The 15,018-nt window shown below is 54.2% G+C and overlaps 2 protein-coding genes across 16 annotated transcripts in view; both read left to right on the forward strand.

The window, feature by feature from the left end:
- The first annotated feature begins 1,373 nt into the window (after positions 1 to 1,373).
- Qtrt1 (queuine tRNA-ribosyltransferase catalytic subunit 1) lies at positions 1,374 to 6,116 on the forward strand. Its single transcript, XM_003461252.4, has 10 exons — positions 1,374 to 1,650; positions 1,867 to 1,935; positions 2,193 to 2,331; positions 3,885 to 3,963; positions 4,044 to 4,159; positions 4,922 to 5,060; positions 5,216 to 5,291; positions 5,401 to 5,510; positions 5,721 to 5,808; positions 5,880 to 6,116. Exons 1-10 carry the CDS (start codon positions 1,405 to 1,407, stop codon positions 6,030 to 6,032), a joined length of 1,215 nt encoding a protein of 404 aa, XP_003461300.1. The 5' UTR covers positions 1,374 to 1,404; the 3' UTR covers positions 6,033 to 6,116.
- Positions 6,117 to 8,938: 2,822 nt separating this feature from the next.
- The window catches only part of Dnm2 (dynamin 2), a 65,063-nt gene continuing 58,983 nt past the window's right edge, over positions 8,939 to 15,018 (forward strand). For 7 of the 15 annotated variants that reach the window (XM_004999467.4, XM_023564038.2, XM_004999461.4 and 4 more), the window contains exon 1: positions 8,941 to 9,264. In XM_004999467.4, coding sequence (XP_004999524.1) covers positions 9,104 to 9,264 — 161 coding nt within the window. In that variant the 5' untranslated portion in view covers positions 8,941 to 9,103. Of the gene's footprint in view, positions 9,265 to 15,018 lie in introns of all 15 variants that reach the window. The other 8 variants (XM_013150033.3, XM_023564040.2, XM_063228687.1 and 5 more) reach the window with 4 other exon arrangements.

Here is a 15,018-nt window from a genome sequence, read left to right on the forward strand (position 1 = left end):
GCACACAACAGCATACCTGGAGTGTTTCTAAGATTGGATAGATATGCCTGGCATGGTGACTCAGGCCTGTAATCCCAGCACTCAAGAGGTTGAGGTAGGAGGATTGTGAGTTCAAGAGCAGCCTGGGCTACAAAGTGAGCCCAAGGCCAGCCTAAACTGCATAGAGAGACTCTGTCTCAAAAGGATAAAAATAAAGGGGCTGGAGGTTTAGCTCAGTGGCATAAGTGCCTGCCTTGCAAGCAGGCAGTCGTGAGTTTGATCCCCGGTACCGATAAAAAGGAAAAAGACAAAAAAAAAAAAAAAAAAAAAAGATAAAAATAAAGTTTGGATAGACATGTCAGAAGTTTCCACAGTAAAAATACTGGGGTGTGGCTCAGTGGTAGAATTTGCCTAGCATGAATGAGGCAATCCCCAGCACTGGACACACACACACACAAATATAACACTTAAATTTTAAAATACTGGGAAATCAAACATGGAGAGTTCCGAGAGGACAGATATTTCAGATTAAGACGAGAGTAATTGCAAAGGCCTGCAGCGAAGGTCCTAGGTGGATACTTTGGAGGTATGTCCTCAGCGATTGCTCCAGCACCCCGAGAAACTAGCATTAGCCCCTGTTAGAAAATAACTGAGTTGAGGGTCCCCGAGAACTGGTCTTTCCTGTAGCAGCCCAGTTTAGGACAGCTGTCATCTCAACGCAAGTGTTTTGGGCAATGGCGCTCTCTGCTGGCCACACTCAGCGCCATTTCCAATAATATTGATCCTATATTATTAATGGAACACAGCCGGAACTCGGCAAATCCGTGACTCGGTCTCCCCCAGTCTCACGGAGCATACAGGCAAAGTCCAGTGGGGATTTATATAGAGGTTCACACTGAATGAATGAGCTCATGAAAGCAAACAGATTCTGTGCTTCAGGCTTCTCTGTAAACCTGGAATTCCTTCTTTCATGGAATAAACTAATGATTACTGAGCATTTACAATGTGCTAGGTACTGTTCTAAGCTCTTGTGACAACGGCCGAATAAGATAAGACATAGTCTTTCACCAGGCTTTGTGTAAATTTATGTAGATATAGTACCAGCACTTTTCATGAAATCTGTACAACATCCTTACGCCGCGATACTGTAATTCCAAGCGCTCTCCGCAGGAGGAAATCATGGCTGACAGGCTTCCATTATGGATCGAAAAGTAGCGCTGATGAGATTTGTAGGTGGCCAGTTTGAGTTTGGCGATAGCGCACCCCAGGAGAAAGAACTGCAGGCCCAGCGCGACCAGCTTAGGCGTCGGTTGCCATGGTCCCCGGACGCTCTCCGGGGTTACGACCCCGCCCCTATGTCACGTGATCTAGATAACATGGCGCCGCCCACGGTGCTCCACTGCTCACGTGGTTCCAGGAAGCAAGATGGCGGCCGGGGCGGCTACGCCAGCTTCCCTGGAGTCGGCCCCGCGCATCATGCGGCTGGTGGCGGAGTGCAGTCGCTCTAGGGCCCGAGCTGGCGAACTGCAGCTGTCCCATGGGCCGGTTGCCACTCCTGTGTTCATGCCAGTGGGCACGCAGGCCACCATGAAGGGCATCACAACCGAGCAGCTGGATGCCCTGGGCTGCCGCATCTGTTTAGGCAACACGTATCATCTGGGGCAGAGGCCGGTGGGTGGACGCTGGCCGGGGAGGGGCACGGGGTGCGGCGTGGGAGATCTTTGAGCGTTGCCCAAATCTGGGCACAACTTCTAGAGTTTAAAGGGGTGGGGAAATCAGGCCGGGTGCATGCAATGTAGTTGTGGGGATGGAAACTGGCCAGCTCCGTCCCCAGCCCGAGACCCCCAAATCCTGCTCACCGGTGGCCACTTCCTTGCCCCAACCCAGGGCCCTGAACTGATCCAGAAAGCCCGCGGTCTCCATGGCTTCATGAACTGGCCTCACAACTTACTGACGGTGAGTGGCGCGGACGGGCCTGCAATCTGAAAGGGTTATAACTGTGATTCCAGTTCTCGGAAGGCTGAAGCAGGAGTGTTTCCGTGAGTTTAAGGTCAGCGGGGGCCACATAATAAATTCAAGGCTAGCCTGGACTATATAGTAAGGCCCAGTCTCACAAAACAAAACAAAAAAAACAAACTGCCAAGGTGCATTTTCTGGAGTGGAGAGCCTAGCATCCGCACTCCCTGATGACCCTGCGGCGGCGTTTCTCCCAGGACAGTGGTGGCTTCCAGATGGTGTCCTTAGTGGCCCTGTCTGAGGTGACCGAGGAGGGTGTCCGATTCCGCTCCCCTTACGATGGTGAAGAGACTCTTCTGAGCCCCGAGCGGTCCGTGGAGATCCAAAACGCGCTGGGTGAGCAGAGCGGGGAGCTGCCCCTCGTTCCGTGCGGTGCAGGTTGGGGGGGGGGCCCTGCTTGCTAAGGTCTGCGGATTTGGGGGAGTCACCCTGCATCTCTTAGCACAGTGCCTGATACCCTTCAGGTTTTGCTTCTCTTATTTCTCTTTGTTTTGGTACTAGAAACTGAACCCTGAACAGAGATACATTTTATATAATTTTCATATTAAAAATGTGTTCAGCAAACGAAGCCCTCTGCATTCTTACCTGGCCATCATTCTGGTTTACTGTCAGGTCACAGCCCTATTTTCTTTTTGTGTTGTTATTTTTAGAGACAGGATCTTTGTAGCCCAGGCTGTCCTGAACCCTCCTGCTTTGGCTGATGACAGCGTGTACCACCACACCTGGCATATTCTGAGATTTTCTTCTGTGGAACACAAGATTGGATTTTTGGGTTTTTTTTTTTTTTTTTTTGGTCTTTTTCCTTTTTATCGGTACCAGGGATCGAACTCACGACCACACACTTGCAAGGCAGGCGCGTATGCCGCTGAGCTAAACCCCCAGCCCAAGATTGGATTTTTATTGACTTTGTGCATCTGTGTGGGTGGATGGGTGCCTGTGAGTGACCTCAGGGGCTTTTTACTACATCCCAGGCCTTTCATTTTTAAAATTTTGAGAGCATCTCCATGGTTCACTAAATTACTCAGTGTGTTGATCACTTTCCCATCAGGTTGGGACAAAATACCTGATACCCACACTTAGAGTAGGAGAGATTTATTGTGGTTCATGGTTTTTGTGGGTTCAGTCCATGTTTGGTTGACTCCAAAGCAGAAACAACATGGCACAAGGGTGTTTTCGAGGAAAACTTCAACCCAGGCCAGCTGGGAGGCCAGGAAAGAAGGGAGGAGCCAGGAAAGAGGTCAGCTGAGATTGCAGGCATGCCCCAGCCCAGACTTGTCTTGAATTTGTAGTGACTGTCCTGTCTCAGCCTCCTGAGAGATGGTATTACAGATGCAGGCCCCTGTTCCCAGTTTAGACCCACATTTTTAAAAGCCCTTTTTAAGGGTTGGAGGTATAGCTCAGTGATGTAGCGCCTGTCTGGCAAGCATGAGTTTGAGTTCAATTCCCGGTACAACAAAAACAGGAAAAGCTCCTCTGAACCTCAGGCCTTGGGAGGCTGAGACAGGAAGATCAAGAGTTCAAAACCAAGCTGGGTGTGGTGGCACATGTCTGTAATTCTAGCACTCAGGAGGCTGAGACAGGAGGATCTTTGCAAGTTCAAGACCAGTCTGGGCTACAGAGTGAGCCAAAGGCCAGCCTGAACTGCATAGCGGGACCATCTCAAAAAGACAAAGAAAAAGAAAAGAGTTCAAGGCCAGCTTGAGCTGCATACTAAGTTCACAGCCAACCTGGATTACATATTTAGACTCTTTTTTTAAAAAAACTGCATTGGGCTGCTTCATAAATAATTCGTGGGAGTCAGCAGTGCCCGTGAGGGGGCCCCTGGGGCCCATCTCATCTTCACCAGAGGTGGATGCCCTTCCAGTGAGGGTGCCCTGTCTCGCCAACAGGCTCAGACATCATCATGCAGCTGGATGATGTGGTCAGCAGCACCGTGACCGGCCCACGTGTGGAAGAGGCCATGCACAGGTGGGCACAGGCGGGGAAGGCATCAGGGCCTGCAGCCTTATCCCCTGCCCTAGGAGCTGGTGACCAGGGCCCTCTTGCAGGTCCGTCCGCTGGCTGGACAGGTGCATCGCAGCCCATCGGCGGCCCGACAAGCAAAACCTCTTTGCCATCATCCAGGGCGGGCTGGACGCCAGCCTCCGGGCCATCTGCCTTGAAGGTACGTGCACTGGTTGGCAGGACTGGGGCTTTTCCCTCGCCCAGGCTCCCCGCAGGCCTGAAGTGCGATGCTGATTACACAGTGGTGGTTTATGGGAGAAAGCATGGATCAGGAATGGTTTTTCCTTTTTTTTTGTAAGGGTCGGGGTGGGCTCGAATTCATGACCTATCACTTAGCAGGCAGGCACTTATGCTGCTGAGCTAAATTCCCAGCCCAGTCCTATTAAAGTTTTATTTTCAGACAGGCTCTCCTGAGTCCGTCAGTTGTCCAGGTTGCACTTGAACAGGACATCCTCCTGCCTCAGCCTCCCATTGTGTTGGGATGATAACCATGAGACATCCCACCTGGCTTCAGATTTTTTAGTAAGAATCTAGGCATTAGTGGAACCCAGGGCCTTTACAGTAAGCTGGGTACCCTTTTTACTTTTTGTTGTTGTTGTTATCAGGGATTGAATTTATGACCTCGCACTTACCAGCCAGTTCTTATGCTGCTGACCAAAGTCTCTGGCCCCCTTTTAAATTCCTGTTATGAGTCAGAGTCTTAATGAATGTTGAGTTGCTCAGGCTGGGGTTGGAATAGAGATCCTCCAGCCTCAGCCTCCCAAAGCTGGGCTGACACCCGCCCAGCACACCCGGCTCTCGAGTGGTTTAGTGTCCAATGCCTCGTAAGAAGGACACAGGAGCGAAAGCTTGGTTTTGCAGTATTGTAAAGACGAAAACCTAAGTCACGCCGTGGTAAGGTGGGGGCCATTTGTACCCCCAGAGATGACCAAGAGGGATGTGCCAGGCTTCGCCATCGGCGGCCTGAGTGGCGGTGAGAGCAAGGCACAGTTCTGGAAGATGGTGGCGCTCAGCACGTCTAAGCTACCCAAGGACAAGCCCCGCTATCTGATGGGGGTCGGGTATGTTGAGGGGAGCAAGCCCAAGCCCTGCCCACCCTGCATGGGAGGGGAACCAAGGAGGACATGACTGTCTCAGGGGTGGCGGGGAAGGGCCCAGGAAGCCGACCCAGGGCTTCAGCCTCTCTGCTCCCCTCTCCCCATGCCTGCACCCCCAGCTACGCCACTGATTTGGTGGTCTGCGTGGCTCTCGGATGCGACATGTTCGACTGTGTGTACCCCACACGGACCGCGGTGAGGGCCCGGGCTGTGGGCTGGGGGAGGGCAGGGGAGGCCAAGCAGGGAGGATGAAGAGCCCAGGGACCCCGAGGACCATCTGTCCCTGGCCCTTTCCTGTCCCCAGCGCTTCGGCTCTGCCCTGGTGCCCACCGGGCAGCTGCAGCTGAAGAAAAAGCAGTATGAGAAGGACTTTGGCCCCATAGACCCCGAGTGCCCCTGCCCCACCTGCAAGAGGTAGGTGACGAGGCTGGGCGTAGAGGTGCGTGTTGGGGAGGCTGAGGCAGGAGGGTCCCTGCATGCTCTAAGTTTGAGGCCATCCAGGGCTGTGTAGTGAGTTCAAGGCCAGCCCATCTCAAACCAACCGCCACCCTCCCCCAAAAAAGGTGGGCAGTGGTATCGTGGGGCTATAGTGTCCCTGCTCAGCCGCCACCTCCTGAACTGCAGGCACACCAGGGCCTTCCTGCACACCCTGCTGCACAGCGACAACACGGCCGCCTTGCACCACCTCACCGTGCACAACATTGCCTACCAGGTGGGCAGGTCCCCAGGGTGGGGGAGGGACGCTTGGTGCCCACTGCCACTGCTGACCCTGGACTCCTGCAGCTGCAGCTGATGAGCGCCATCCGGGCCAGCATCGTGGAGCGGCGCTTCCCAGACTTCGTACGCAACTTCATGATCACTATGTACGGGGACCAGACCCTGTGTCCACCCTGGGCCACTGAAGCCCTGGCTTCTGTCGGCATCACGCTGAACTGACCGGGTTGCACGCAGGGAACTCAGGGTGGGGGATGTGGAAGGGTTTGGGTTTTTTTAAAGGCCTTTTAAAAAATTTTTATCCTAGGTTTGTATTGTCTGAGTCTTCTTGGGGAGGTGGCCTGTGTGGGGCTCCTTGTCAGTCTGCGAGGTTGGATATGGTTGGATGTCCCCAATCCTGCTGATAGTTAGAAGTAACCAAGCTGCTTGAGAGGCTGAGGCAGGAGGGCTGCAAGTTTGAGCTCAGCCTGGACAAGTTACTGACATAGAACCTATCTCGAGGGGCTGGGGATTTAGCTCAGCAGCTTAAGTGCCTGCCTTGCAAGCAGGCAGTCGTGAATTCGATCCCCGGTACCGATAAAAAGGAAAAAGACCAAAAAAAAAAAAAAAAAAAAAAGAACCTGTCTCAGCAAAATAGAAAGTAAAAGCCCAGCATGGTGGAGCATGCCTATAATTCCAGTACTCAGAAGGCTGAGGCAGGAGAATTTCAGTGAGTTTGAGAGCAGCCTCTGTTACATAATCGAGTTCAAGGCCAGCCTGCACTGCATAGTGAGATACTACCCTCCCCTGCAAAAAATTTTATTTTATTTAATTTTTTTTTTTAAATTTTTTTTTTGTCTTTTTCCTTTTGTCTTTTTCCTTTTTATCGGTACCAGGGATCGAACTCACGACTGCTTGCTTGCAAGGCAGGCGCTTATGCCGCTGAGCTAAACCCCCAGCCCCTAAAAATTTTAAAAGCATGTTGGGGGCCAGGGATTTAGCTCAGGGGCAAAGTGTCTGCCTAACCAGAACAAAGTCCTGAGTTCGAATTCTGGTACCAAAAAAAAAAAAAAATGTAGGGCTGGGGATGTGACCCAGTGTGGTAGAACGTACTGAGTTTGGTGCCCAGCATCACAAAAAAGGGAGAAAAAAAGAATGTAGATCAGGGGCCTGGGGATTTAGCTCGGTGGCATAAGCACCTGCCTTGCAAGCAGGCAGTCGTGAGTTCGATCCCTGGTACCGATAAAAATGAAAAAGAAAAAAAAATGTGGATCAGTGTGAATGATCTGGATTTCATCCCCAGTTTTGATGAAAGACAAAGAGGGAAAGAAAAGAGAGGTGACCATCGTAGCAGCTGGTGACCAGACTGACCAGACGCCAAAGGCAGCCCCGCATGTGGGGTGTGGCCTCAGTGGGCTTGCACTGTCTCCTGGGGCCCAGACCCCCACCTCCCCAAAGTGAGCATGTGCGCCCTCCCCCGCAGGCACTCGCCAGCCCCGTCTCAGGAGCGAAAGTGGCCCATTCAAGGTCCCCATCAGGAGGGGACAGCTGGGCTTGGTGCTCGTGCTCTCGCCTGGGTTCTTCAGGCACGTGGCCCCCCTCGCTCTCATCAGTGCAGTCACGGGGTGCCCTCTGGCTGGTGCTCACGGTGGCACTGCTTTTGGAAGGCCATGCTAGGGATGGAACCCAGTGCCTCCAGCCTCCCAGAGTGCTAGGGATTATAAGGTGTTCATCATTCATCCAGCAAAACTAAGATGTTTGAAATTGAGAAAATAGAGCTTGTTGGAACCACAACTGAACTAGCAGAAAAAGTGCAACTGCTGATGAACACAGTTGTGTATTCTTCCAGAACTTTCTAGGTGTACAGTCTTCCATGAATGTTTGCAGCCTGAACAATGCAGTTCTGCTCGTTGCTTTTCACATTAGGGTTTTTCCCAGTTTGTGCAAGGAGCATCAAGGCTGTGGCGCCAGGTCCTGTTGGTTGTGTTTTCGCTCATGTGTTTGGGGCCTGTGATTTGGGGTCATGGAGCAGACATTTACCTGTGGCCGCCTGGTGCCATCTTTCTCCCTGCTGCCTGCACAGTGCCCCGTGGCACCTCCTGCTGATTCTCTTCCCCCTTCTGCTGCAGCCTCCTTGCTGAGCTCCCTGCTCCCTGGTCCCTGTGCTCAGGGAGCTCAGTTCACTTTTGCTCAAGAGTTCCAGATCTCAGACTAACAAGGCTGACTCCAAAACAACGTGTCTTGTTTTGCATTAGGGATCGGATCTGTTGATTTTTCACTGGTTACTCAAAAAAATCCACGACGTGCAGGCAAACAGGAGTTCTGCCCTCATGAATTTTGAACACAAGCCTGTGGGGCATCTCATTGGTCAGGGCTGACTTTGTAGCCTGCCCTTCCTAGAATTACAAGTGTTGCCTAACTCCCTGAGGCCGTTTTGGGATTCTGTTCCCACATCCGGCTTTCAGAATGGGAACCAAGATGCATTCTGGAACTTGTGGTTTGCTCTAGAACCCGGAAACTCTGAATTGATAATCACAGAGTCCTACCACGAGGAGTCGCCCTTCGGCGTTCCTTAGCCTCTGTTTCAGGAGACTAAGATATACAACAAAATCACTAGTGAAAACGGGATTTTTTTCGGATTGACAGGTACAATTCTCAATCAGAATCAAGATTCGGATACTGGAGCTCACCTCTTCTGTCTTATTGGCTGAAGGTACGCAGTGATATTTATATAAGCCAATGGGAATTGTTTAGGGAACTAGGTAGCAGCGAGTGACAAACTCTTATTTAAGCATCGATCTCTAGTCTGATTGGACAACTTTGTTGGTTGGCGTGTATTCTAGCCAGTAAGAGTGGCTCTTCCTATTGGGTGGAGTCAACGTGTCTTTTCTTGAAGCACCGCCTCCTAGCCATGACAACTCACTTTTCTACTGCTATTGGTTATTGTTTAACAGTGACAGTTCTTCTCTCCAATAAACCCCCAGAACAGTGTGCTGGGGGAAGGCTTACTGAGCCACAGACCCGTACCTCCCTTTCATTGGCTTACATATAGGAGTGGCAGCGTGAACGACCAATCTCAGCCAGCAGGAGGGTTTTGGGCGCAGCCCCGGCCGGGGCGGGAGGTCGCTCGGGTCGGGTGTCGCCTGAGAACCGGATGAGGCGGCGACTGTGAGGCCGGACCGGGAGTGGGTGTCGCACCGAGTCCCGAGTCCCGGGCGGGTGAGGAGCAACGGCCACAGACACCGCGGGGCCCGGTCGTTGAGGGCGAGGGCGGGCGGGGAGCGCTGGGCGCTCGGGCCGGGCCTGCCGGCGCCATGGGCAACCGCGGAATGGAAGAGCTGATCCCGCTGGTCAACAAGCTGCAGGACGCCTTCAGCTCCATCGGCCAGAGCTGCCACCTGGACCTGCCGCAGATCGCCGTGGTGGGCGGCCAGAGCGCCGGCAAGAGCTCGGTGCTCGAGAACTTCGTGGGCCGGTGAGCGAGCGCGGCGGGGCGCTGGCGGGCGGCGGCGGCCGGGCGCGGAGGGGCCGGGAATGGCGCGCCCTGCGCGGCCGGCGTAACTGCGGCGCCTGCGTGCCCGCGACTGCGACCCGGGCGGGACGGCGCTGCTCGGACGGGACGGCGCTGCGCTGGTCGCGCGCCCCGCCGGAGGGCTGCCTGCGGGCTGGGCGCAGGCCCGGGTCCTGGGCGCGGGGGTGCCGGGGACCCCGCGGTGTATCCGGCCGCGGCTCGCCTGCGGGAACGCGCCCCTTTGGTTGCCTGAGAGTCAGGAATAGACCGCCCTGCGCCTGTGTCTGTCTGTCCGTCCAGCAGGGGCGGGCCTGCCCTCTTGGTTTTCCGTTCCCACGACCCCTGCGGAGTGGCTGGCGGTCTGAGTATCTGGAGCAGCCCACGCCGGCTCTCGTTGGCTGTCTAGATAGGCTTCCCCACCACCACCATTTGGCTGTCCATCTGTCCCGACCCACGCTGCAGGCAGCCCCTTTGCTGTCTGGCTCGCTGTCCAGGGTGACCTGTGCTGTTCCGCCCATCTGTGCCCCTCACAGACCAGTGTTCGACCAGCCCCTCCGCCTGGCTCGCCTGGCTGGCCCCTGCCAGGTGACTGCTTAGGCTTGGGCTTGTTCGGTCGCGCTCTTGTCTGATTCTCCGAAGCTGCCTCGAGCTCCTTCCCTACTTTGATTTGACTCTTCTTCCAAGCAACCCTGTCTGTCTGTCCGCCCTGGGTCAGCTCGTCTCCGCCTCGGCAGCCCCTGTGTCTGGCTCAAGCCCTTTTGACGGAGTGTGACAAGAGGGACGAGGGGCGAGGGGCCTGGAGGACCAAGTTTGAACTCAGTTGCCTGGTTCCTTCGAGTGAGGCAGGACGCTGGCCCTGCGCAGGGCGCAGCCTCGGGAGTCGCCCCCCAGCCGGAGCCTCCGGCGTGGCCACCCTCCTGGAACCCTGGGCACGGATGCCTTGCTGGATCTGGCCTCGGAATCAAGAGCTAGGATGCAGCCTTCCTGGCTGGACGTGTAAACTAGGAATTCTAGGTTGTTGTGCAGTGTGTCGAGGGCAGATTCTAGGATTCAGGAAGTGAATGAGCGAGGACCTCGCCCTCGTCCTGGCCACCCGCCCTGGCCACCCGGACGATTCACCTCTCCCCTCCCCCTCCCTTCTGGGCTTAGGCCACTTCTCTATCCAGGAAGTGCCCCATCAGGGATGGTGTCCCCACCACACGCCCTCACTGCTGGTGGTGTCATCCTTGTTGTTATCATAATTGTTACTACTAACAGTCAAGGGGAATTGTTCAGCCAGCCGGGCCCAGGCTGGCTTTCTGGCTGCAGCACCTTTGGGAGGTGTGTGTGTGTGTGTGTGTGTATGGTTGAGACGGGGTCTTGCTATGTAGGCCAGACTGGTCTTGAGCTCGCAGCGTAGCTCAGGTTGCCCTGAACTCTTGGGAAATCTTAACTGCTTCAGCCTTGAGACTCTTGAGCTCAGGCCGAGGACAAGCCGTCCACCCTGCCCTGTCCCAGCCCTCCCAGAGCCTGAGAATTTCCTCCTTTGCTTCCTCATCTCCAGCACGCTGCCTTCTTTCGATTGTGGCAGAAAGACTGGGATCAGGGGACAACAGGGCTTGGCCCAAAACTCAGGCCAGGCCTGGGGCCCCCTCTGCACGAGGGGGGGGGGGGCTCCTGGAGGCCACTCACAGAGCTGTTTCATTTGCTTTTCGATCTTGCACAGGTTGTTTGACCTCTCCGAACCTCGGTTTCTCCTTCTAAAAATCAAATGATGAGCCAGGCATGGTGGTACATGCCTGTAATCCCATCACTTGGAAGGCTGAAGCAGGAGGATTGCTGGAGTTCGACACCAGCCTGGGTTACAAAGTGAGCTCAAGGCCAACCTGAATTGCATAGTGAGCCCTTGTCTAAAACAAAGAAACAAACAAATCAAATGATTGTCCCTTAACAAGTGCTGGAAGGATGGGGTGAGACAGCGTGCTGAGGATGCTTGCTGGGGAGTGGCATGCACCCAGAGTCCCAGCCACTTGGGAGGCTGAGGCAGGAACTCCCGTCAGCCTGGGCGACACAGTGTGGCCCCGCCTGTTAAGAAGGGCAGTTGCTCCTTAGCACAGTGCCTGGCACACAGCAGATGCCTTTGGATGGGACCCTCGTTCCCCCAGTTGGTTTCTTTCAGGTCGGGAGAAGGGTGAACCAGAATTAAAGTGCTTCCAGGCTGTGCGTCGGGGTTTGTGTTAAGCCTTACCAGGGCGGCGCTGCGGTGATGCCAGATCTCCATCACCGGCTCACCTCAGTCCCTCTGCACCTTCCTCCTGCACATCTGCTGCGGGCCAGAGCACCGAGCTGGGGCCTGTGGCTCCTCCCCCCAGAATCCTGCCGTGCAGAAGTGGTTGTTAAGGTCATCAGTTGTCCGGGAAACCAAGGTTGTAGAAAGTTTTTTCTTTTGATGGGACCAAGAAGGAAACCTAGGGCGTCAAACATGCGCTCTGCTACCGTGCTGCACGCCCATCCTTTTTTATAGTTTTGTCTGTTTTTTTGAAACAGGGTCTTTCGGATGGCCTTGGGCTCACTCTGCAGCCCAGGCTGGTCTCTAACTCACAGTGATCCTCCTGCCTCAGCCTCCCGAGTGCTGGGATGACAGGTGTGTGCCACCATGCCACCTGGCATGGCGCCTGGCAATGTTTTTCGAATCAGAAGTCTCACTGTGCAGTTCAGGGTGGCCTTGAACTCGGTCTGTGGCCAGGCTGGCTGTGAATCGGCCGCAGGCCCTACTCCTCAGCCGCCTGAGTGCTGGAATACTGGGATTGTAGGTGTGTACCACCATGACCAGCTCTTACGGATTTCCTCAGAAAAGTGGTGCGTATGACAAAGGCACAGTTATGATGGCTCTGAGCCTCAGTTTCCTCTGCTAGGAGAGAGGTCCTTACCAGCTCAAACGAGTGTCATTCATTTCTTAGTACTGATGATGTCACTTTGGTGCCTCCTGCTGTGTATTTGTGACATCTTAGATGGGGGACTCAATCCCCGTTTTCTGAAATAGGAGTTATAATAATTACATTCTGTTTAGGGTAGAGTGGGAGCTTAAAGGAGACCATTTGGATCGGCTGGGACTTGTGCAGAGAAAGCGCTTAAAGCATTAGGTATCGCCCACTGAAATGTGGTTTGCAGCACTGTTTGACTCTGGGCCTGGGCCTGTGGCCCCAAGCAAGATACTCAGACCCCTGGCCTTCCAGCAGGGAGCAGATAAAGCAGAAGCGTGCTAGGAGGCGATAACAGTTACTAATAAAGGGATAAAGGAGAGATCCCAGCGCGTGGGGGAATTGCATTTTAAACACAGGAGTCCCATCACATTTGAGTTTGAGTGTAGCTTCGAAGGAGGTGAAAAAGGAACTGAAGGAGACCTGGAACACGATCTCAGGATGGGACTGGCCAGCGCAAAGGCCCTGGGGTGAGGCCAGTGCTGGAGAGCAAAGGGACACGGGGCAGGGACAGATCTGAGCAGGAAGGAAGGTGGCCCGGGGCTCTGTTCTCTCTGGCCCTGCTCCTCCTGGTCTAGGAAGAGGGCTTTCTCCTCTGATTCTTCTGCACGGCAGGTTCTGTTAGTACAGAGGTGTCTCGGGCCACCTTCCTTCTGTCATTTCTCTCTCTCTGGAAAATTTCTTTTTTGAGACAAGGTTTTCCTCTGTTAACTAAGGCTGGCCTTGAACTGCTTTGTAGCCCAGACTGGCCTTCAATTTGCCGTAGTCCGCCTGTCTCAGTGCTGGCGTCACAATGGCAGCTGGATTCCAGAGGCATCTGTAGGAACACTTTGTCCCAGGGCTGCGATGCACCGAATGAGCTATCTCACTCGTGTGAGCCTCAGTTTCCTCATCTGCACAGTGGGTTTACGATGTTTTCTGTGTCCTGAGAGTGGAGTCAATAAGCATCCAATGAACTGAGCTTGTGGCACTTGAAAGGGTGTGCTTTCATGACCTTGCCGGTCAGTGTTGTTTGGCTTTAGCATGGTTCAGGACTCTGCCAATCGGTGTTAACTTTTTTTCCTTAAAGAGGTGAAACACAGGAGCACATTGTTGAAATGGAGTAACACCCTGTTTTATCCCATACCGGACTGATTGCCCATCTGTACAGGCAGCACTCTGGTCGGGGATACGGCCGGTTCCAGCGCTCGCGTGGCACAGGCGGGGATACACGCCCCTGTGATGCACACAGGCACATAGGAGCACACGTCTAGTCCTCTGGCTCCTTTGATGCCAGCTGGTTGCCTTCTAAGTGGGCATCCCGATCATAAACAAATCCTTGGACGTCAGATTTGTTTACACCAGTTTCAAATATGGTGGTGGGAAATTGGGACCAGAAATGCCCAACACCAGAAGATTCAGCCAACAGTGTGTCCCGACAGCTGACTGTGGAATGCCTAGTGACGGAGGAGGCGTCTGAACATTTAATGACCCAGAAAGCTGCGTGCGATCCGTTAGAACGGGACCAAATGGGCGGGGTGTCCCGCTTTGTTCAAAACAGCTACGTTCGTGCCAGGCATGGGGGTTCCAATCCGTGTGACCCCAGCGCTGGGGAGGCTGAGGCGAGACACTCGCTGGGAATTTGAGGTCAGCCTGAATCCAAGGCCGCCCGGGAGGAGGCAGCAAGACCCTGCCTCAGAAAGCCCAAACCAGACCAAACCAGTTATGTCTGTGCGTGTGCCACCCTGGCTCCTCACGTGGGTCATGCCCCGTGTGATGTTTGGTTTGCATTTGCAAAAACTTGCTCGCCTGGTGTATAACCAGGATGACAAATAGCAGCTCCGGGCCATGGAGGTTCTTTCTTTTTCGGAGCTATTTGCCCAGGGCCTGATGGCCTTTGCTAGGTACAGGACATTAAGCCCCTGGGCCCTTGCTCTAGATTCCCTTTCAGAGCTGGTGGGGGTGGGGGGGGTGGGGGCCACAGGACTGAACCCCTCTCCCTCCCCACATTTCCACTTGGCTCCAGGCAGCTGTACTTGCCAAGTTTTCACTCAATTTGAATGAAAATGCAGAAATTATAGGCTTCCCGCCTGCTGAGAAAAAACGGGGGCATCCGCTGAACCCTAATTTCCTGGGGTGGTGCCAGCAGGCATGCTGTAATTAGGCCCTCATTGTGTCAGAGTGTTGGAAAAATGCAGGCAGTGGTGAGATATTTGTGGGCATCAGCTACAATGTGAATAAAAGAAACAAGCCCGCCATGCCTCCCTGGCGAGGTGTCCCGAGGAGAGCCGCCTCCTCCCGCTGCTCCCAGCTCCGGCTTCCATTCCCCATGGAATCCCGCTCAGCTTGGACCAGGGGCCGTGGGGCTGCAGGGTGGCTGCCACACTGGCTGCCGTTTGTGGAGACTCGCTCTGTGTCCTGTTTTCGGGGTGTCTGGGTTTTGGTTTTGTGTTTTTTTTGTTTTTTTGTTTTTTGTCTTTTTCCTTTTTATCGGTACCGGGGATCGAACTCACGACTGCCTGCTTGCAAGGCAGGTGCTTGTGCCGCTGAGCTAAATCCCCAGCCCCTTGGTTTTGTGTTTTGAGATGGGGTTTCCACGTGTGGCCCAGGCTGGCCTTGAACTCCCTCCCGAGGTCTTTCTGTCTCCCCAGTGCCAGGATTGTGGGTGTGCGCAGCCATGAGCGGCCTTGTTGATTGTAAAGTAGGATTCTGGGGCGGCTGCCGCTCTCACTGGGTTACAGGTGGGCAAGCTGAGGCCAGGGAGTGTTCTGGCCTGAAG

Source organism: Cavia porcellus, unplaced genomic scaffold (genome assembly GCF_034190915.1).
Source record: "Cavia porcellus strain 051 isolate PalLab524CR breed Dunkin Hartley unplaced genomic scaffold, mCavPor4.1 scaffold_17, whole genome shotgun sequence".
NCBI lineage: Eukaryota > Metazoa > Chordata > Mammalia > Rodentia > Caviidae > Cavia > Cavia porcellus.